General features: G+C 45.6%; 2 protein-coding genes across 2 annotated transcripts in view; one reads left to right on the top strand and one right to left on the bottom strand.

Moving 5' to 3' along the window:
• The window catches only part of lrrc40 (leucine rich repeat containing 40), a 38,889-nt gene extending 34,923 nt beyond the window's left edge, over positions 1 to 3,966 (top strand). Inside the window, exons 10-15 of the mRNA XM_038274619.1 lie at positions 655 to 757; positions 1,927 to 2,034; positions 2,109 to 2,219; positions 2,412 to 2,489; positions 3,475 to 3,657; positions 3,748 to 3,966. Coding sequence (XP_038130547.1) covers positions 655 to 757; positions 1,927 to 2,034; positions 2,109 to 2,219; positions 2,412 to 2,489; positions 3,475 to 3,657; positions 3,748 to 3,853 — 689 coding nt within the window. The 3' untranslated portion in view covers positions 3,854 to 3,966. The remainder of the gene's footprint in view (positions 1 to 654; positions 758 to 1,926; positions 2,035 to 2,108; positions 2,220 to 2,411; positions 2,490 to 3,474; positions 3,658 to 3,747) is intronic.
• Positions 3,967 to 5,823: 1,857 nt separating this feature from the next.
• Positions 5,824 to 21,169, bottom strand: phb2b (prohibitin 2b). The gene is made up of 10 exons (XM_038274634.1): positions 21,016 to 21,169; positions 17,194 to 17,326; positions 14,684 to 14,768; positions 13,855 to 13,934; positions 11,634 to 11,818; positions 11,436 to 11,565; positions 8,757 to 8,860; positions 6,935 to 7,012; positions 6,781 to 6,860; positions 5,824 to 5,989 (listed from the first exon to the last, which is right to left on the bottom strand). Exons 1-10 carry the CDS (start codon positions 21,034 to 21,036, stop codon positions 5,965 to 5,967), a joined length of 921 nt encoding a protein of 306 aa, XP_038130562.1. The 5' UTR covers positions 21,037 to 21,169; the 3' UTR covers positions 5,824 to 5,964.
• Positions 21,170 to 21,245: the final 76 nt, after the last annotated feature.

Here is a 21,245-nt window from a genome sequence, read left to right as displayed (position 1 = left end):
GAAGATATTGGGATATTTTAATGGATCAATATTTTTCCCCTCGTCTTTAGAAGTTCTTAAGTCTGTAAAAAAGAAGTTTTTGAGGAAGAAGAAGAAGTAGTATATATATTTTTAGACTTTAGAAACTCAGAAGCTGATCAAATATCGGGTTAAATATCGGTGGGGTGGCCGATGTCCGATATTCAGTTTTAAGGCCGATACCGATAGGGGGCCGATTATATCGTGCATGCCTACAACACATCATGTCATTGGTTGCCATGTCTGTCCAGATGTCTGTGAGACTAAGTGAGGGAACAGAGAGGGGAAATTTGCCCGTTTTGTTTTTATTGCTTATAGATTTTCTTTTCATATTTATTGTGTTGATTGATCAAATGAAGAAGAATCAACGTCTGAATCCAGCTGCAGCGTATTGAAAGCTAAGGAGGTGAATGCTTCAGCAGGGCGCCGTGTTTGTTGGTACCTAAACAGGGTGAATTAGTTTGGGTCTTGGTCAGAGGGTAGACCTGATGGACTGCGGTTGGGTTTTCAGACGCCTGGTTTAAATCCGGCCTTTGAGGCAGACTGAAGGAAAGTCCAGCAGATCCAGACCTGCTGTTCTTTCTCTGCGTGGAGTCGCCTCTAACGTTTGGCTGCTTCTATCCGTTCGACCCCCAGAGGAGCCTGAGGGAGCCGCTGAGGGACCAACTGCTCTGACTTTACCTTCTGAGGCTCTGGTCAACCTGCAGAAAGTCCAAACCCTGAAGACGTTGGAGTTCAGGTCAGTCTGCAGGTTCCTCAGAAAAGACTTTAGTTTGAAAGCTTCAGCGATGCTGATGCTGGGATAGATCAATAAATCACTGGTTACTGAGAAACTCTGAGAAACTCTGAGAAACTCTGGAAGATTTTCTCCAAACACAGAATTCCACATTTCAAACCAGACAGACCCTTAAAACAGAGACTAGTGCATCCTAAAGACCAAACCCCAGACCTAATGGATGGTTTAAAGTTTGAACCAGTAGCACCAGTTCATTCTCAGCCTTTTTACTAAGAACTAAACTACAGCCTAAAGTCAGATGGTTTTACCGCCGCCATCAGCAGCAGCTTTTAACGCTAGTCTCCCTGGATTCCCATCAGTCCCTCTGGTCGTTTGGGCCCAGTGGTCTTTATGTCACACAGGAGGGTCAGAGCAGGAGCTGAACCAGCAGCTCCAGGTAACTCAGCTGCACCTCAGGAGCAAAGGAGGCACCTTTGAGTTCAGGTGTTGGACAGAGAGGTCAGATGGTCTGACTGAGGGGTGAAGGAAGCCTTCTTTGTCATGAGAGAAAAAAACATCAGAGGAAAAGGGGGGGTTCAGCTTCTAGACCTTTATAATTCAGTTCATAATTCCTCCCATTATGATTCAACAGACCAATCACAGAGCCCAGCCACGACAAAAGGCTCCAACCATCAGGAAGAACAAGGTTTGGTTAGCATCTGGCTAAATGGGCTGAGCTGGTCGGTCCGCCATGTTGCTTTAATACATCAGAGGATAAAGACTGGGGGGGGGGGGGGGGGGGGGGGGCGCAAAGTCTGGTTCCCTCCAGTTTAAACCTGTTTCTTTTTTTTGTATATATTGTTTCTTATCTCCCTCCAACAACATGGAATACTTAGTGCAAAATAACAGCGTCTGAAATACTGGTTAGAATGCAACAAAATAAGGGAATGTTAGTGGTTGAATACTTTTCCCAGGAATGTTAGTTTGATCATTGGAGAAAAATAAATTCCTAGTCTGCTTTATGCAGAAATAAGCAGGAATCAATCTACAAAGGAAACAGGAAAATCTGCTCAGATGCATCAGAGGCTTTAATGCAAAGTTCCTCATTTAATCCCAGCCTAACAGAACCAGGTTCTACTAAGCTGGTCTTTCCCATCATGCATTGGTGCAGTGGTGTTTATCTCTGTGTTCAGCAACAAGCAGGCGGCCGAGGTTCCAGAGCAGGTGTTTGACGCCGCAGCGCATCAAGCTATAATCACCGCTGACCTCAGCAGGAACCAGCTGACCTCCTTCCCTTCCGGGTACGATCGGCGCTCCAGGTTCACCAGAACCCCGATGGAACGCGGCCGCTGACCGCACCGTGTTCTCTGTTCAGACTGCTGCAGTTCCAGTCCTCACTGACCGACCTCAGCCTGGCCTTCAACAGACTGACCTGCTGCTCCCCCCACATCTGCTCCTTCCAGCTGCTCGCACACCTGGATCTCAGGTACTACCGTACATTCAGGGACGCCTGCTCACTAATCTGACTCTGGGGCACTATAGTGACTCTATAGGGTCACTATAGTGCCCCCATAGTGATTCCCTGGCATCAAGCATACAGCGACAGTAGAGAGGAAAGGTTGCTCCTGGTCTGGATGTGGTTCAGGATTCCTGTTTACTTTGATCTTATGTGTTTCAGGAACAACCAGCTGACTGACCTGCCGTGTGAAATGAAGACGCTGCCAAAGCTTCGCTCCGTCATCCTGAACTACAACAGGTATTCCTGAGGTCTGCAGAACACCTGCATGACTGACTCCACAGGAAACACAGACAAGCAGAAATACAACCCGAGGAAAGTATTCACACCTCTGCAGACTCTAGCTTTAGTTTTTCTATCCTCCTTCAGTTCATGACTTTCCTCCAAACTCCAGAGCTCACCGTGAAGCTGGGCGAACATCCAAGTAAATCCAGAATTAAACTTTCATTGTTCAGGAGGCCCAGAATGGAGAGCAGGACATGGGGGTGGGAGTATCATGGCTCGATGCTTTTAGAAAACAGGAAACCAGAGAAAAGGTTGAAGCAGAAGCAGGATCTGCAGCCGTGATCCAGAAGGTACCAGCAGATCCACCAGGACCTGATCCAAGGTCCTGCTTACCGAGGCTGAGCTGTGGGAGAAGAAGACTGACGGAGAAAAAGGATCTCATTTATTTTACAGACGGAGAGAAAAGCTCTGACTGGAGCAAGTTCAGTACATATAACGTACACAATCCCCCCCCCATGGAGCTAAACCCAACCCCTATGGAACTACCCCCCCCCCCCCCCCCCCCCCCCCCGCATCAAGAACTTTCTGAGACTCGAACATTGAAGCAAAACAGCTTCAGTTCATGAAGGTCTTTCCCTCATAGAGCATCTTATCTAGACTTCAGCCTTGTTTAGAGTAAAGAGGCAGCGGCTCTCTGTCTTCTTTACTTCAATCATTCTTAGAATCTGGTAAAAGATTTCTATAAACTCACTCTGATCGGACCAAGAAAAGACACCATAGAAATATTTCAGCTCAGCAACAGACGGAGGAAAACGTGCTTTCACTGCTGCCCTGAAACATCTGGAGAACATCTGGATCAACATGACGATGGTCCCTGCAGAGCAGACCAGCCTTCAGCCGCTGGGCTGAACACACTGCCCCCTGCAGGAGGGAGGCCCACAAAGCTCTCTACATACTGCATTTCTATGTGTTTCTGTGCCTCATTCTGTTGTCATGGCAGGTTCAGCTCCTTCCCTGAAGTCCTCTATGACATCATGACCTTGGAGACGGTCTTGCTGGGGAACAACCAGGTGTGTGGTCTGGATCCCGGCCGTCTGAAGCTGCTCAGTCTGTCCACTCTAGATCTATCTAACAACGACCTGCTGAGCGTCCCTCCTGAGCTGGGCCTGTGCACCAGCCTCCGGTGAGCCCAGCTTCCCTCCGCATGTCCTGGTTTAATGTTTCACCATCATTGTTCACTATGACATCATCCCTCTGCTGGACTGACCCTCAGCTGCCTGAGTCTGGAGGGGAATCCGTTCCGCACGCCCAGAGCGGCCATCTTGGCCAAAGGAACCGACGCGGTGTTGGAGTACCTGCGCAGCCGCATCCCGGCGTGAGCCATCGATCCGAACGTTTCACAGAATCTCTCAGTTCCTGAGTCTGATGCTAAAATCATCAGTTGTTTGTAGAAACGATGTTTTTGAAGAACATAAAGAAAATTCCTCCTTCAGTCTGTTTGTGGTCTGATTTCTTTTCCTCACGGTCTGCTGCTCATCCAGGACCGGCCAGCAGGGGGCAGCAGCTCCAGCTCTTTAATACAGAACAGCTGTTTTAAAGAAATAATTCAGTATTAAATTAAGTTGATTTAAAGCCACAGAGCTGCTGGATAAATCGCTCTATTAACTCCCTACTAGTTTTAATGTAGATATAATAAGGTAGAATGCTTTTCACTCCCATTCTAGATTAACTGTTTCTATGGTATTTCTTTCATTTGGTCAACAGATGGACTTTAGGTTCCAGTCTGAGGCGATGGAGGAAGTCTGTCGGTGTTTTAAATTGACCAATTATTGAATCTTTGAATATTTTATTCATATTGCATCGAGGCTGTGATTCCATGAGGAAGGATCCATCTTCTGATGTTAATGACAAACATGAATTATTGTGAACGGTGAGGAAGGAGAAGCTGAGGGAAGCAGCCTAATTAACAGATTGAACTCTTAAAAGGATTTTCTATGTAGAGATATTTTTCCTTAGTGTTTCACAGGTCGGCCATCTTACCTGGGGCTGCCTCACCTTCCTGACATAAACTTATCATTCCTGAATCTAATGGCGGCCATGTTGACCTTATTTAGTGGCTGGAATGATTGTTTAATATTTAGTTCATTTGTTCTCTGTGACGTCAGAATCTCCTTGGGGAGACAATCAGCTTCTGGAAAAACAGATCCACTCCCTCCCCCTCAGGAAGCTGGATGCTGGGCAGTGACAGACCGGGCTCTGTGCTGCAGGTGAGGGAGGATGATCAACGGTCCTTCTAGGCTTTTCTAAAGCCCTCTGCAGAGCATTCCTTATTTCTACCTTTAACATTATTTTCTCCTCCATCCAGTCCCTGATTGGCTGCCGTGTTCCGATTTCATAGAAAGGTTCAACGCAGAGATCAGCGCTCCCTTCTCTCCATGCGGCGCTGCTGTTTGACTCCTCAGCTCTATCTAGTAGCAGCAGGTGTGGGAGGGGCAGTGAATGCTCTCACTGTGTGGAGTTCACCACTGGATGCTTCCCCGCCCAGTTTGGACAGGAATCCACCACAGGCCTCTGGTGCGAACGCACCATGATGGTCCTTACTGGTTCTAATGCTACGTTCAGAACCCAGGCAGCAGAAACATGCTTGCTGCTTCAGAGATGAAGCTTCTCCAACTTTCATTCTAATGTGCTGAAGCATCTGTGCTGCTCCAGCTGCATGGTGGAAATATGGGTGTGATGCGCGGTGGGCGGAGCTACGCTATCTGTTCTCTGCCTGGAACAACAGCAGCTAGATGAGCTGTGATCAGTGGGAATAAATTAGCTTGGATCTATTTTGCTACCTTTGCTGTTTTAGGTCAGACCGCTCGCTGTAGTGTGAGCGGGCCTGAGGCAGCTGCTGCTGGGGATTCCCAGTGACAGCGCAGCGCCGGTATGTGGGGGTCTGAGCGGCTCCCACAGAGAAATAATCTTTGAAGGCAGGATGGTAATCTGGATGAACTGACTGCACAGACCATGTTTTCAGGAGGACTTTCTCACTTCAACATAGATTCTAACTACTTTCTACCCGCTGATCACAGCTAATATAGCAAAGCTGCTCTCTGGCATCGAACACAGGAGCAGCAGAAGCATCTGGACTCACTTTACTGGACCTTAGTGAGGATCAGATGAAGCAGCAGACGCCGCCTGCATGGCGTGCGGTCTGAAGGCCTGCAGGGGTGCCGTGTTGAAGCTAGCGTTAGCAATGAACTGAATGGGAGGCGATGGGTGAGGTCACAATCGATGGAGCAGATGACGGGACCCGCCTCAGGTGGGCGGGGCTTGAAGCGATCCGTTAAATAACAGGCCGAGGTCGTTTATAACACCACTTTATTGCTTTACACATAGACAGGTGTACAGACTGAAAGATATAAAAGCCACTTCTAAACATGATGGAGGCAGAGAAAGTCCGTCCTTCTCTTCCTGTTGCGTCGCCACTGGTTACGCCTCATCCTCACTTCTTCTGCGCAGACAGAAAGCTGGAAAACAACAGATCAGCCAATCAGCTCGTTTCAATGGCTGCTTGGTTTCAAATGAGCCTCTGATTCAGTGATTTCCATCCTGGTCCTGAAGGTTCCTGCCCTGCGGGTTCTAGATGTTTCCCAGCTTCCACACCTGTTATCAACTGATAGCAGATCATCAGGTTTGCTGAAGCTCAGAAACATCCAGAACATGCAGAGCAGGAACCTTCAGGACCAGGATCTAATGAGCATGGGCCGTCCTTCCTGGTCTCAGGATGTTTGCAGGTTAACGTGTTTCTGATCCAGCTCATAAACTGCCGCCATCAGAGGAGACGAGAATGACTGATCAGTCTCAGATATTCCACCATCTTTAATACAGACAGGACAGTCTGCAGGAGTTTGGTCTACATTCCCTCTGGACCCGTTCAGAACCTCCATGGACAGGATTTCTAGGTGCAGGAGACTCTGATCCGTTGGACCAGGAGACCGGAAGAAGACCAGCTGAGGTACCAAGTCACTGGGAAAACCCACACTGTGAACTGAATATCAAAATAAACTGAACTGAGGTTCTGGACCAGGAAGAGGAGGTCTGTCCCCTTCAGGTTAGAACAGAGTTCCTGCTTCCAGCTCTATCCTGGGCTCCTGTTCCTCAGTGAGGGGAGACTGGAGGTGGAGATCTACAGACTGATCTATAGACTGATCTACGGGTTGATCCGTCCACAGACAGCTGGGTATGGATCCGTCTACAGATCTCTGTGGATTGTTTCTTGTCAGATGGACCATAAGGACAGAGAGGCAGAGGAACCCACCTGTTGAAGGACGTCTGGTCCTGCAGGTTCAGAACCAAACTGTCAGCATTAAGGTAGACTTTGTTCTGAGACGTAGAGACCTAGAAGCGGAGCGTCAGATCATCATCATCATAATCATCATCATCATCATCAGTGTAGGAAGGAAGCTACTCACCGTCTTTGCGATGTTCTGAGCCGCTCTGATTTTCCTCAGCTTCAGGTAACCTGGGTTCTTGGTCACAGCCTGGCCCAACTGGAAAAGAACAGTTTGATTAGAGAAAAGACCCGAGGGGCCGAGACCCAGGGGGGTGGGGGGGCGAGGGATATTCTTTCCACCTAACAACAGGGAAGGTTGTTGGAGGGCAGGAACCTTGGAGGCAAACTACCACAGAGCATTAGGGCCAATAGGGCCCTTATACTCTGTCAGAGAACCAGATACAGAACGAAGGAACAGGAAAGCCAGTCTTCATCAGCAGACCTCTCTGCTTATTTGGACTCATTTTACACAAACCAGCTGCAGGTTTAGTTAAAGGAAAAGTCGCTCATATTCAGAATCCAAACTTCTAAAGTTCTTTAAATCTGAAATGATTCCATCCTGTTCAATAAATGATCAGTGTTTTTAATTCAGAGTAATTTTCATGTGAATGTGCTTTACTGGAGGCATCCATGTTTGTCAAAGAACACTACTGCCACCTACTGGTTAGTGACATTGTCACGGTGCGGTATCGGCTGTTGATCAAGTCCCAGTGCTGTATCTGGTGTTTGTCACAACGCGCTATTATCCAAGTCATCTGGAAAACATTCTTCTTCCAAATGTTGGCTACATATTACGGGTTTTTTCTCTGGCCAGAAGTTCGATGGCAAATCCTCCCTCTTCAAGTTGGCGATCCAACGACCAACCCGTCCGTGGAGGATCAGGAATCAGAAAGGTGGAATAACTCTTTTCTTTCCACTTTTCCCCGATGTATTCCAGCATCCAGCTGCCATGCACGTGGGCATTGTCAGTTTCACTATAGCTCTGGTGAATTTCAATGGTGAAGTCCTCTGGAAATCTTCAATAATTGTTGTTGATTGCAGATGTGTCTAGTAGTTCCCATTGATTTAGCTTGGAAAGCGGGGAGAATGGCGCTAGGCTTACCGCACCGTGACGTCACTGCTGGAAGATGGCAGGAGGGAGGGGCTACTATATTTGGACAAATATGGCCGCTCCCATGGCGATCGCCACGACAAATAAGTTTTATTTTTTTACTAATTAACGCTAAATTCATTAATTTACTGTGAAAGGTATTAGTTTTAGGTATAAATAATAATCTATTGGTTATTCCTGCTGTTGAACTTTTCCTTTAAATATTCTAACATGGAGGCTGGAAACTAGCCTGACGTAGTCCTACTCAATTCTAGTCAGAATGAGTCTGATGCTGCTCCATAGAGCTGTGATTATGGGGCGTGTTTCCAACAAACCAGGAAAAAAAATGCCTCTGCACTCAATTGGACAGACCTACAACCAATCAGAGCAACGGAGTGCGTGACGTATGTTAAGCGAGGCATAGTTGTTGTCAACAAAAATCAAAGCGTGCAGTTGCACGCCTAGAATAAGAAGATGAGCCTTGATCGCGTTTCTCTGTTCCTCTTTTAAAATTAATTTGCTGTCGATATCTTCTAGAACAGACCTAATAGCAGAATCTAGACACCTCAACTCTCCAGCGGCAGCCATTGTTGTTGTCACCCAAGCGCGCTTTGGTCACGTGGTTGATTACGTTACTGTTGATCATCTGTCCATCATCGTATAAAGCCCGCCCTGACAATTTGATTGGATCGCCTGACAGTGGGCGATCATACTCGCGCTACTATGGAGCAGAGCCAGACCGAACTTCCCGACCTCAAACCTTGTGGGCGGGACTAAGTTCTGACTGGCACCCAGGCTAGCTGGAAAGGTCAGCTGAGGTCAGAGTTCAAAGGTCAGCTGAGGTCAGAGTTCAAAGCAGTGAGTATTTTACCATCTTAGCAGCTTCAGCCTCTCCCTCCGCCTGGATGATCTTCTGTCTTTGGTCCTGCTTGGCTTTCTCCACCCAGAACTGAGCTCGCTGCGCCTCCTGCTGGGCTGGAAGGGAACACACACCACATTAACGCTTGGCTCCTTCATTGATTGACTTTATTGATCTAACAGTGGAGAAAATAGCTCATTATCAGCTCAACTAGTCAAGTGAGGAGAAGAAGAAGGTGCATGATGGGATATATACAGGACGTCCACATAGGACAGCTATTTTTTTTTCCATTTCATTTTTAATTTGAACCCAGACTGATAGAATCATGTTAAAGAGAAAATAGATCCAAAGTCCAGTAACCTTAGAATGAAATCCTGTTCTCTGGGTGCAGTTTATAAAATCTCTTTTTAATTTTCATCAGAACTCTGGCTGCAGCATTTTGGATCAGCTGAAGGCTTTTAACTACAGTTTGTGGACTTCCTGATAGTAAAGAACAGTGTTGGGAAAGTTCTCTTTCTACGTGAACTAGTTCAAAGTTCAGTTCACACATTTTAAAATTAACTAGTTCAGTTCATAGTTCATAATTTCACAGTTCCAAAAAATGAACTACTTCATAGTTCTTTTATTTTTTTCATATATTGCTCAATTACACCATAGCCTCCTGTAGAACCACAGACAGCAATTATTTTATCAGTTGTAACTCTGAAACTGTGTGTCAGATTTCATCTTCATATCCAGTTTTGAATCCTTATCCAACCAGGGTTTCCATTAGCATTGAGGGGACAGCATTTCCCCATTGTTGCTTTAACGCTTTGTTGCTGTCCATTCACTTCACACTAGTAGCAGCTGCAGCTTTCACCCCTACAGTATATTCTCAGAAACATCAGGAAAAATGTGCTGCTTGAATGGTCTTTTTTATGAGGAATTATTAAAAGAAAAATAGGAAAGTAGTCTTTAAGGTGCAAATGTTTTTTTTTATTTTAATAATTTTTTTCCATTTGAAATTCCATTTCAATACATACTAAAAAGGAATCCTGGAAAATTATACCAGGCAGGTTTAACAAACAAGTTACATGGATAGTAAAACCCTCAAGAACAGGGGTCTTCTATGTTTTCCAGACCAAGGACCCCCAAACTGATGGCGAGATGGAGCGGGGACCCCCTAACTATATATATTGTATGAAATTGTGTCCTATAGTCACTCTATTACAGATGGAGTAATGTAAAGAAATTAATTTCTCCCTGGGATTATTAAAGTTTTTCTGATTCTGATTCCTGGTTGTTGTGAAGGAAACGGTGCCCAGCTTGAAAGAGCTCCTGTGTGTCGCTGAATGTGAGCATTGATGACTGAAAGACATCTTCTGCCTCCATTTATCTGTTTACTACAGTGTGTTGATTTCATGTTAATGAGTATTTAAAGACATTTCAATTAGTGGGGGGAAAATTGCAGGGGGGGAATATAAAAATATCAACTAACCATGCAGACCCTCATGCAGTACCTCCGTAGACCCCTAGGGGTCGCGGATCCCCTGTTGAAGACCTCCGCTCAAGAAGATTTTACTAACACAAACTGAGGGACCAGGCTGAGGTAGGAATTTAAGGTTACTGAAGTGCGGATTTTTTTACTGAAAGCCGGCGGGCAAACTTGTTGCCATCATCCTCACCGACCACCTGGTCATAAAACTGTTTTAAGTCGCCTCCATGCTGCTGTGGCTTTCACGCTGCATTTTGTTTTGATGACGCACGCGGCTGTAGGCTACGACGCTGGTAGCTGGTGTTGCCAGATTGGGTGTTTTTCCCGCTACATATTAAGGCCTGTTTACGGTGTGATTTAGCCGGGGTTTCGCCTGGAGGACTCTATAGAAATCTGGCAAACTGAGAGAGCGTGCCGTTCACAGACACCAGAATGAACGAGTTCACAATAACGTTCATCAGGCAATAATGCAGTACGGTCAGTTCACGTTCGCCCAAAATATGAACGAGTTCATGAACTTTCGTTCAATGAACGCGTTCAGGCACAACACTGGTTAAGAATTACAATAGTCCAGCCTTGAAGTAACAAATGCATGGACTAGTTTCTCACCATCACGCCTGGACAGGAGATTTCTAATTTTTGCAATATTCCTCAGATGAAAGAAGGAAATTCTAGAAACCTCTTTGATATGGGATTTAAATGACAGGTCCTGATCAAAAACAACACCAAGATTTTTTACTTTATTGTCTGAAATCAGTTTAATCCCATCCAAATGAAGTGACTGGCTAATCAGCTTCTTTTTCAGAGACTCTGGTCCAAAGACTATAACTTCTGTTTTGTCTGCATTCAGAAGCAGAAAGTTAAGAGTCATCCAGGTTTTTATGTCTTCAGACATGCCTGTAATCTATGTAATGGGTTAGCTTCATCTGGATTATAGACAGATATAGCTGGGTATCATCAGCATAACAGTGGAAATTAATCCCATTAGGAACTGGCAGCGGTTCCAATCTATAACTGAACATCTGGATCAGGATGATTAGTTTCAAACTAAAGGTTTAAAGCCTTGTCGCCCAGAACCAAATCTAGAAACTTTTTTTCTGTGTTCTGTGTTGATGGCGGGACGTCAGCTGTGACGGCGGCTCCTGATAACCACATGGCAGGATGAGGGCGTGCTCTGCGGCTACGTGACGCAACAGCCTGATGGCGTTTGGACTCACCGACTTGCTTGGCCTCCACGGCTGCCGTGTACTGGCTGCTGAAGCTCAGCTCTGTGATGGACACGTCATCCAGAATGATCCGGAAGTCCTTGGCTCGCTCCACCAGCTCCCGACGCACCAGCAGGGAAACCTGGAGAACACACCGCCGTTAGAACCGCGCCGAGCTACATGGATGGGCAGAACCAGAACCGGCGGCACCTGGGCTCTCTGCGTGATGAGCTGCGACGCGTTGAACTTGGCCACCACCGACTTCAGGACCTCGTTGACAATGGAAGGCAGGACTCGTTCATCGTAGTCCTTCCCCAGCTGCTGGTACATGGCGGGCAGGCTGGACGCCATCGGCCTGGACAGAACCCGCACGCCGATGTTCACCATCTGCAGGTCTGCAGGGACACAGAACCAGAACCACGGCCTGCTCAGAACATCCGGTACCATCAGAACCTTCAGAACTTCTGGAACTAGGGCTGCAACTAACGATTATTTTAAAACTCGATGAATCGGCTGATAATTTTATCGATTAATCGATGAATCGGACAAAAAATATTTTTTATATTAACCTCTTTATTCCAAAATAAACATTTTAGACAGAACAAGCAAGCACACAAGTACAGGTTGCTCATTAACTGTACTGGTGCAATATGAAAAATAAATGTTTGTGTTAAAACTACGCAAACTTACATGAGAAATGTAGCTGTACATCCACAAAATATAGGCTACTTTGTTTCATAAAGCGCAAAAAAAGACATTTTTGTTTTTAAAAGCCCCTAAGGGGTTCAAACAATAGGCCCCCCCATTTCACCAAATGAGTTTTTTTAGACTAGAAGAGTTCTGCCTTTTAAGACAGGAAAGTATAGCAGTTAAAGTTGCTACTTGAGAAAATACTGAACCATAGAGATAAAAATAGCCCTGTGATTCAAATTATAAATTGTATTTGGAATAAAAATGAGAGAACTAGGGGTGCTAAAAAACACATCCTCCAAAGACAGATATTTACAGGGGAATGTGGCAGATAATTAATTGACATATTACTGATCTTGCTGGATTTTATTCTGCTTTACTTCCATTTACTTTATCTTTGCCAGAAGATTTAAACTTTAAAAGCCTTGCCCTCATAATTTGCAAGTTAATTTATTTATAAAGAAAATATAAACGCTGCTTAAGCTAATTCAAATGAAATTAAAAGTAAAATAAGTAGCCAACCTTATCACTGTCTGTAACCTACTAACACGGTAAGGAAAGCATCAGATGAGCTACCTGAGAAACTAACGTTACGTTTCCCCACTTTAAAATGAAACAAACATGGCCGCTCACCCTGCTGATCAGCTCTCTTCCCTGCCATCGAAGGCTCCAACTTGTTTTCTTTTCAGGTGCTGCATCGTAACAGTGTTGCTTCCGTGCCATGTTCATTTCTTTTGACAAAAGTTGCATGTTACGACTATTTTCGCTTTACAAAGCACAGACTATTTTAATTATTGTGATTAATTTGCGCCGTCAATCCCGGTGCATGCGCGCTTCATTTGCAGTCTGGACGCTGAGGCTCTGACTGCAGCGCTGAGAGGGACTCCTGCGGGAGAACGGGGTTGGGATGGGGGAGGCGCCCCACGGCAGAGTAGGAACGATACATGCTTTCACGTAAGAGTCTCCAAAAGCCGCCAGTGACACCGTAAAAAGTCGCCAGATTTGTCGCTAGTCGCTTTTTTGAAAAATAGTCGCTGGAGGGGTCTGAAAAGTCGCGGAGTTGGCAACACTGCACCTGCGGTGCTGACTCGCTCTGCCTTATATTTTTTTCTTCCCCCGTTTCAGTCAAGTGGATGTGATGACGGCGGCGGCGGATGACGCATTAATTGCGCGACACAACTAATCGATGATGAAATTCATTGCCAACGCTTTTAAAAGTTGATTTTATCGATTGGTTGTTGCAGCCCTATCCGGTACCATCAGAACCTGCTGAACATCTGGCTGGATAACTAGGCAGAATATCTACTTTCAGCCAGATGTTGCTGCTGGGAGCCCAGAGAGCTCCGCTCTGATGAGGAGGCGGAGTCTGTCTCTGATGGAAGCCATTTTTAAACGCCATCCATCAGCAGAGGAGCCGCCATCATGTCCGTTAGCGTCACTGAGCCACAGGTTAGTTTACTGTAAATCTGAAACAGTCAGATTTAGTCTGATTTGCAGCCTTTAGCTGACAGACAGCAGCATCTATAAATTTAAATCCTAAATAAATAAAAGCGTTAATCTTCTGTCAGCGCGCTCCAATCACAGCTCCTCAGAGGGAAGTCTGTCCGCTAATTAATCGGTTTATAATTAGCAAACTAATCGTTAGCAGCAGCAGCGCCAGTTTACAGCCTCCCAGTGCAAAGGTTAAAGGTCAATCATCAGCATGACAGCAGACCTTCATCATCATCATCATCATCCTTACCTTTGCTTCCGGTCAGCGAGGAGATCTTCCTGGGTTTAGCCCTGATATCATAGATGATAGGGTACTGGAACCATGGGATCCTGCAGTATGGAGACAGCACAGGTGATGTCGTCACCATGGCAACAGCCTGCAGCCACTGATGATCTGAGAAGCTCGTTCAGGTCGGCTGATAGCGACAGGTGACCCACTGACCTCTATGGATTATTGATTTAATCAAGTTTTACTGGTTTTAGTTCCAAGGAGGACGGATTCATGTTGAAGGATTATATTTACCAACCCAGACATGGGCAATGTGGAGTCAACAAGTCATCTCCATGTCATGTCTTTAATCTACCCAGCCAATTAACCAGGTGAGTCCAATCTGCACAGGTTAATTCACGGTGAAGATTGGACTCACCTGGTTAATTGGCTGGGTAGAACAAAGACATGACATGGAGATGACTTGTTGACTCCACATTGCCCATGTCTGTAACAACCCGATGACATCATCTGTACTGATAACAGCTGTTAATGAACCTGATCACCCTGATAACCAGGAGAAACAGGGTTAAACAGGGGCAGCCCGTGGGGGGCCATGGGGCCGACCCTCGAGGAGCCTCTGTCCTTCATGCTGGATCAGGGGTTCCCAGAGCGAAGCAGAGAACTCCTGAAACATGGCGGAAGAAAAAGCCCTCCTACGGGGCGTCAGAACGTCTGACCGCCGACCAAAGCTGAGGCGACTACAATAAAATATTTCCTTCAAAGTTAGAAAATGAAGCTAATGGTCTGAAGAAGACCATCTTCCAGAAACCGATGAACCTCCATCATGTGGAGGCGCTGCAGACGCTACCTGAAGTGGAGTCCCTCTGACAGGATGGTGTCCATCTGCATCCCTCCAATCCGGTTGAAGATGATGGCTCTCTGGCCGCCCTCCACTGCTCAGACAGACAGACAGACAGTCAGACGGAGCAGCTGAAGCCATAGAAACACTCAGAGCTACCGATGGATTCATGTCTGAAGGCCTGAAGGCCGCAAACATTCAGGAAATATTACTGCTTTTCTATAACAATCAGAAACTGAAAAGCTAAATCATTAAGAAAAGACATTCTTTATATTTATTTGGAGATTCCATCAGATTTATGGCTCCTGCTGTTCAAAGCTATGTGGCTAATGGCTAACTGAACAGCTCCGGGCTGTGTGGCTAATGCTAATAGAACAGCTCCGGGCTGTGTGGCTAATGGCTAACTGAACAGCTCCGGGCTGTGTGGCTAATGCTAATAGAACAGCTCCGGGCTGTGTGGCTAATGCTAATAGAACAGCTGCGGGCTGTGTGGCTAATGCTAATAGAACAGCTGCGGGCTGTGTGGCTAATGCTAATAGAACAGCTGCAGGCTGTGTGGCTAATGCTAATAGAACAGCTGCTGGCTGTGTGGCTAATGCTAATAGAACAGCTCCGGGCTGTGTGGCTAATGCTAATAGAACAGCTGCAGGCTGTGTGGCTAACGGCTAACTGAACAGCTGCAGGCTGTGTGGCTAATGCTAATAGAACAGCTCCGGGCTGTGTGGCTAATGGCTAACTGAACAGCTCCGGGCTGTGTGGCTAATGCTAATAGAACAGCTCCGGGCTGTGTGGCTAATGGCTAACTGAACAGCTCCGGGCTGTGTGGCTAATGCTAATAGAACAGCTCCGGGCTGTGTGGCTAATGGCTAACTGAACAGCTCCGGGCTGTGTGGCTAATGCTAATAGAACAGCTCCGGGCTGTGTGGCTAATGGCTAACTGAACAGCTCCGGGCTGTGTGGCTAATGCTAATAGAACAGCTCCGGGCTGTGTGGCTAATGCTAATAGAACAGCTGCGGGCTGTGTGGCTAATGCTAATAGAACAGCTGCGGGCTGTGTGGCTAATGCTAATAGAACAGCTGCAGGCTGTGTGGCTAATGCTAATAGAACAGCTGCTGGCTGTGTGGCTAATGCTAATAGAACAGCTCCGGGATGTGTGGCTAATGCTAATAGAACAGCTGCAGGCTGTGTGGCTAACGGCTAACTGAACAGCTGCAGGCTGTGTGGCTAATGCTAATAGAACAGCTCCGGGCTGTGTGGCTAATGCTAATAGAACAGCTCCGGGCTGTGTGGCTAATGCTAATAGAACAGCTGCTGGCTGTGTAGCTAATGCTAATAGAACAGCTGCTGGCTGTGTGGCTAATGCTAATAGAACAGCTGCAGGCTGTGTAGCTAATGCTAATAGAACAGCTGCTGGCTGTGTGGCTAATGCTAATAGAACAGCTGCTGGCTGTGTGGCTAATGCTAATACAACAGCTGCGGGCTGTGTGGCTAATGCTAATAGAACAGCTGCAGGCTGTGTGGCTAATGCTAATAGAACAGCTGCAGGCTGTGTGGCTAATGCTAATAGAACAGCTCCAGGCTGTGTGGCTAATGCTAACTGAACAGCTGCTGGCTGTGTGGCTAATGCTAATAGAACAGCTGCAGGCTGTGTGGCTAATGCTAATAGAACAGCTCCAGGCTGTGTGGCTAATGCTAACTGAACAGCTGCTGGCTGTGTGGCTAATGCTAATAGAACAGCTGCAGGCTGTGTGGCTAATGCTAATAGAACAGCTCCAGGCTGTGTGGCTAATGCTAATAGAACAGCTGCTGGCTGTGTGGTTAATACTAATAGAACAGCTGCAGGCTGTGTGGCTAATGCTAATAGAACAGCTGCTGGCTGTGTGGCTAATGCTAATAGAACAGCTGCTGGCTGTGTGGCTAATGCTAATAGAACAGCTCCGGGCTGTGTGGCTAATGCTAATAGAACAGCTCCGGGCTGTGTGGCTAATGCTAATAGAACAACTCCGGGCTGTGTGGCTAATGCTAATAGAACAGCTGCAGGCTGTGTGGCTAATGCTAATAGAACAGCTCCGGGCTGTGTGGCTAATGCTAATAGAACAGCTGCAGGCTGTGTGGCTAATGCTAATAGAACAGCTGCAGGCTGTGTGGCTAATGCTAATAGAACAGCTCCGGGCTGTGTGGCTAATGCTAATAGAACAGCTGCAGGCTGTGTGGCTAATGCTAATAGAACAGCTGCAGGCTGTGTGGCTAATGCTAATAGAACAGCTCCAGGCTGTGTGGCTAATGCTAATAGAACAGCTCCAGGCTGTGTGGCTAATGCTAATAGAACAGCTCCAGGCTGTGTGGCTAATGCTAATAGAACAGCTCCGGGCTGTGTGGCTAATGCTAATAGAACAGCTGCAGGCTGTGTGGCTAATGCTAATAGAACAGCTCCGGGCTGTGTGGCTAATGCTAATGGAACAGCTGCAGGCTGTGTGGCTAACGGCTCATGCTAATGGTGTGTGGAGGTGAACCCTACCTGTGTAGGTGGCTTCTCTGACGCCATAGACCAGGGCTCCAGCTCCCAGCAGAAGTTTCAGGCCAAGTCCGGCTCCTCTGCCTCCAGATGAAGACATGCGGCCCGTCAGGTCCCTCAGGTGCTGGATGAAGCGCTGCAGTTCAGGAGGAGACGGAAAACTGTCTTTCCTTCATTGAAAATATGAACATTTACAGACAAACATAGAAGCATAGAATCTAGACAGGATAGAGAGTAAATCCAGGGGTCTGGCTATAAAGGGTTATTCACATAAACATTTAAACACATTAAACCAAATAAATAGAAAACCATAAACAATTATAAAATAAAAAACAATATGTAAATAAAATTAAAACAGGAGGGGAGAATTCAGTCTTTGTTTAGCCGTTTACTTCTGTCACGATACTAAACTTTTCAACTCGATACCGATACTAAGGAAAATATTCGATACTCGATACCATTTTTCGATACCCCAAGGATAAAAACAAAGACTCCAAAATTCAACAGAAATATTTTCATTAATAAATAAAATACAATAAATAAACACAATAAAGGTTGTATGCTGTGCATAATATTAAGCAAGCTTGATAAAAAACGTATAAAATTCAAATTAAGTGTTCCTTCCTTGGCTATGCTTTGCACACATAACAATGACACTAGCCAAACCAGTTAAGAAACAAAAATAATTCTCAGCAGCTGCACCTCTTACAAAAAAAAAAGACTGAAACTGAAAAGAGCACAGAATTATTCGATCACAGAGTGTTCAGAAAGTGCATTGTCCTCTAATCTGCACTTTAGATGAATGACTGCTTAGGTGCCACTGGTGACGGCACTGTATCAATACTTTTTAAAACGAGTATTGTATCCGGATACAACATTTCAGTATCGATACTTTTTTGAATTTCGATACTTTTGACAACCCTAATATCAGATGATTTGTGCTTTAGGACTTTTCAGAATCTTTAATGATTTAATGTAAAGCTTAAACTCATTTAAAACAAGTTTGGGAGATAATTTATAAATGAAAAATATAGCTTAGTGCAGAGCTCATCAGCCTTAGTTTGCAATATTAGAGCAAAAGTGACGTTCCTGGAGATAAAGGTTGGGACTGAAGATCGCTGGTGTTTAATCCATCTATGTTTGCTTCAGTGATCATGAGAAGAACAGAAGTCTGCAGTTTCTGGATTATCATCTAAGCAAAGTCTCAGTAATTCTTTACAGGGATCATTGTGGGCGTATTGGATGATGTGCTAAAGTATTTGGCACTACCATAAATTCTTGTGGTAGTGCTCTAAGTAATTTATTATAGTCTAGCTAAGGGTTTAAAATGTTTAATGAAACACTGTTCATAATTATAATTCTGTTCATAATTATAAAACACTCTTGGTATCCATTAAATCTGCTATGGATTATATATTCGAAGCACAGATTTGCTGCGGGGCAGATTTTATCCTCTGTTCCAGGTAACATTCTCCAGTACAGGAGGATCTGTTTACATTAAAGTTTGCTCAAAGAAGAAATTACAATCCTCCAATTTTCTTCAAAAAGATTCTTGAAATAAAAAACAGAAGTAGCTGCTGAGTTTGATCCAACATTTTAACTCATTTATTTTTAGGGTTCGATGAAGGCAGTTAAAATCGATAAGTTTCAGACCTTCGTCCTTTGCATCTTTAAGCAGCTGATTTTCTTCATAGATCGTTTCTCTAAATGAAGCGCCGGCTAATTTGATCAATAGGTTTAATTGGGACGACACTGGAATAGGCTGCGTAGATGCATCTAGATAAGCATTCTATCTGAGGTAGATCTATCCTAGTATTGATAAATCTTCTGTAGCATTCTTCTTCTTGCATTCTTTAATTTGATTTTCTACATTCAGAAATTGGCTTCGTTTTGCTCCCTAGTTTTTCAGTTCAGATTTAAAGGGACATTAATTATCCCTTGCTTAAAGGAATAGTACACCCAAAACATGATTAGCCTTCATTTTCTACTCCCCCCCATGCTGAACAACACTCTGGAGTACTTTTTTGATATCTCAAATGCATCTGGAGATCTGGGAGGCTTCTTGCTGTCTGCTGACATTCAAATAATGGAGGTCTATGGCGCCCGAGGCAGAAAGGTCCATAAAAGTCCACAAAAAACGTGTCAATATTCCTCCATACTGCTCGTCCAATGTAATCCAAGTGTCCTGAGTGGGTAGCATCCAGAATTTACTCGAAACGAAGTCATTTAGAATGTTTTTAGAGCATAAACAGTAGTGTATAGGATTTCCTGAAAGCGCGTTCACGAGTCTACGGAAACCGCAGCAGACCAAACCAGATGAAAGTGCGCATTCAGCGTCTGCTCTGCCGATAATGCAAGCGTAGAAGAAGAAATGTGCTGTTTACCTGTGCAAAGAAAGAAACGACGAAAGAAAAATGTCTGAGGACTTCAGTGTTGAGGAAGAGCAGGAGTTCTTTGCCGAGCTGAATGCGCTGGTTTGGTCTGCCGGCTTCCGTAGGCTCGTGAACGCGCTTTATGGAGGAACGAGCAGTATGGAGGAATATTGACACGTTTTTTGTGGACTTTTATGGACCTTTCTGTCTCGGGCGCCATGGACCTCCATTATTTGAATGTCAGCAGACAGCAAGAAGCCTCCCAGATCTCCAGATGCATTTGAGATATCAAAAAAGTACTCCAGAGTGTTGTTCAGCATGGAGGTGAGTAGAAAATGAAGGCTAATCATGTTTTGGGTGTACTATTCCTTTAAAGTCGGTGTCTATCTTTCAAGAATATTGTTGCATCATCTGCTAGTTGGCTGATAATCATGTCTGTTCAAAGTAAATTAAGTTGTTTAATTTAGACACGTAGCATTCCTGAGATGAACAGGTGTGGAGAGACGCAGCAGCCCTGAGGAACACCTGAAGCTTGGGGCGGAGCCTCTGGGCAGCAGGACACAGCTGCTGACATCTCCAGATAATCCAACATATTCTCTAATCTCTGAATCCAAAGTGTTCTAGATTAGAAAGAATAAACAGATGATCCACTCAGTCTAAGGTCTAGAACAGGGATGTCAAACTGGTTCCAGAAAGGGCCGTGTGGCTGCAGGTTTTCTTTCCAACCAATCAATAGCACACCAGACTCCAGTCATCTCATCAAGAGAGTCCAATCTGAACATGATGACTTGATGAGATGACTGGAGTCTGGTGTGCTATTGATTGGTTGGAAAGAAAACCTGCAGCCACACGGCCCTTTCTGGAACCAGTTTGACACCTGTGGTCTAGAAAGAGAAGGAAACCCTGATCTTCTCTCTGGGTTCTAGATCAATGATCTCCATCAATCTAATATTATTACAGACTGATCTTCCCTGCCTGTTTCTCTGCATCTAGAGCTGAAATCCCTGTTAGGAAACCAGACTTGATCAGTTAGGAGTTTGGAGTTTGAATCCCTCAGTGTGATGCCTCCTCTGCTAACTGGGATTCTGGGATCTTTCCCAGGTTTAGGATTGGGAGGATAATCCATGTGTCACTGCTGGTGGAAGAGCAAACAGTCAGCAAACAGGCAGGGGAACGGACCAGCTACTGGGACCGGGAGCAGCAGACTGGGTCAGACTGACCAGTCCCAGCGGTCTGGTCCAGGTTAGCATCATTAGCATCAGCTGCTCTCCTATCACATAACCGCTGCTATCATGGAGCTACAGCTAGCCGGCTAACGCTAGCCTAGCAGAGGCTAGGCGGTCCTCCCTAAAGGAGCGGACCTCCCGCCGGTGAACAGCCGGGTCTCATTAGCATCAGCCCCGCAGAGAGAAAACACCAAACCGTTCAAGTCGCCCTCATTTAGCGGACTTACATTCGGCTCCTTGCTCGACATGCTGCAGCTCGATGAAATCCAAGGTCGACACCGAACAGCCTGCTGGGAAATGCAGTGTTATTTAAACATGTGGCCGGCCTCTAACGGTGCTGCCCCCCAGCGATAGGGAGGAGTTTCTGTCCTGCAGTTCAGCGGTGTCCCTCATGGAGGAGCGAGCCTCAGCCGTTTTCTATCTAAACAGGACATGTAGAGCTATAATCCTAGATTCT

Source organism: Cyprinodon tularosa, unplaced genomic scaffold, assembly GCF_016077235.1.
Source record: "Cyprinodon tularosa strain WSP-4 unplaced genomic scaffold, ASM1607723v1 ctg922, whole genome shotgun sequence".
NCBI classification, from domain to species: Eukaryota; Metazoa; Chordata; class Actinopteri; order Cyprinodontiformes; family Cyprinodontidae; genus Cyprinodon; species Cyprinodon tularosa.
Note: the sequence above shows the minus strand (reverse complement) of the source record. Positions and strands in the feature narration are given on the sequence as shown.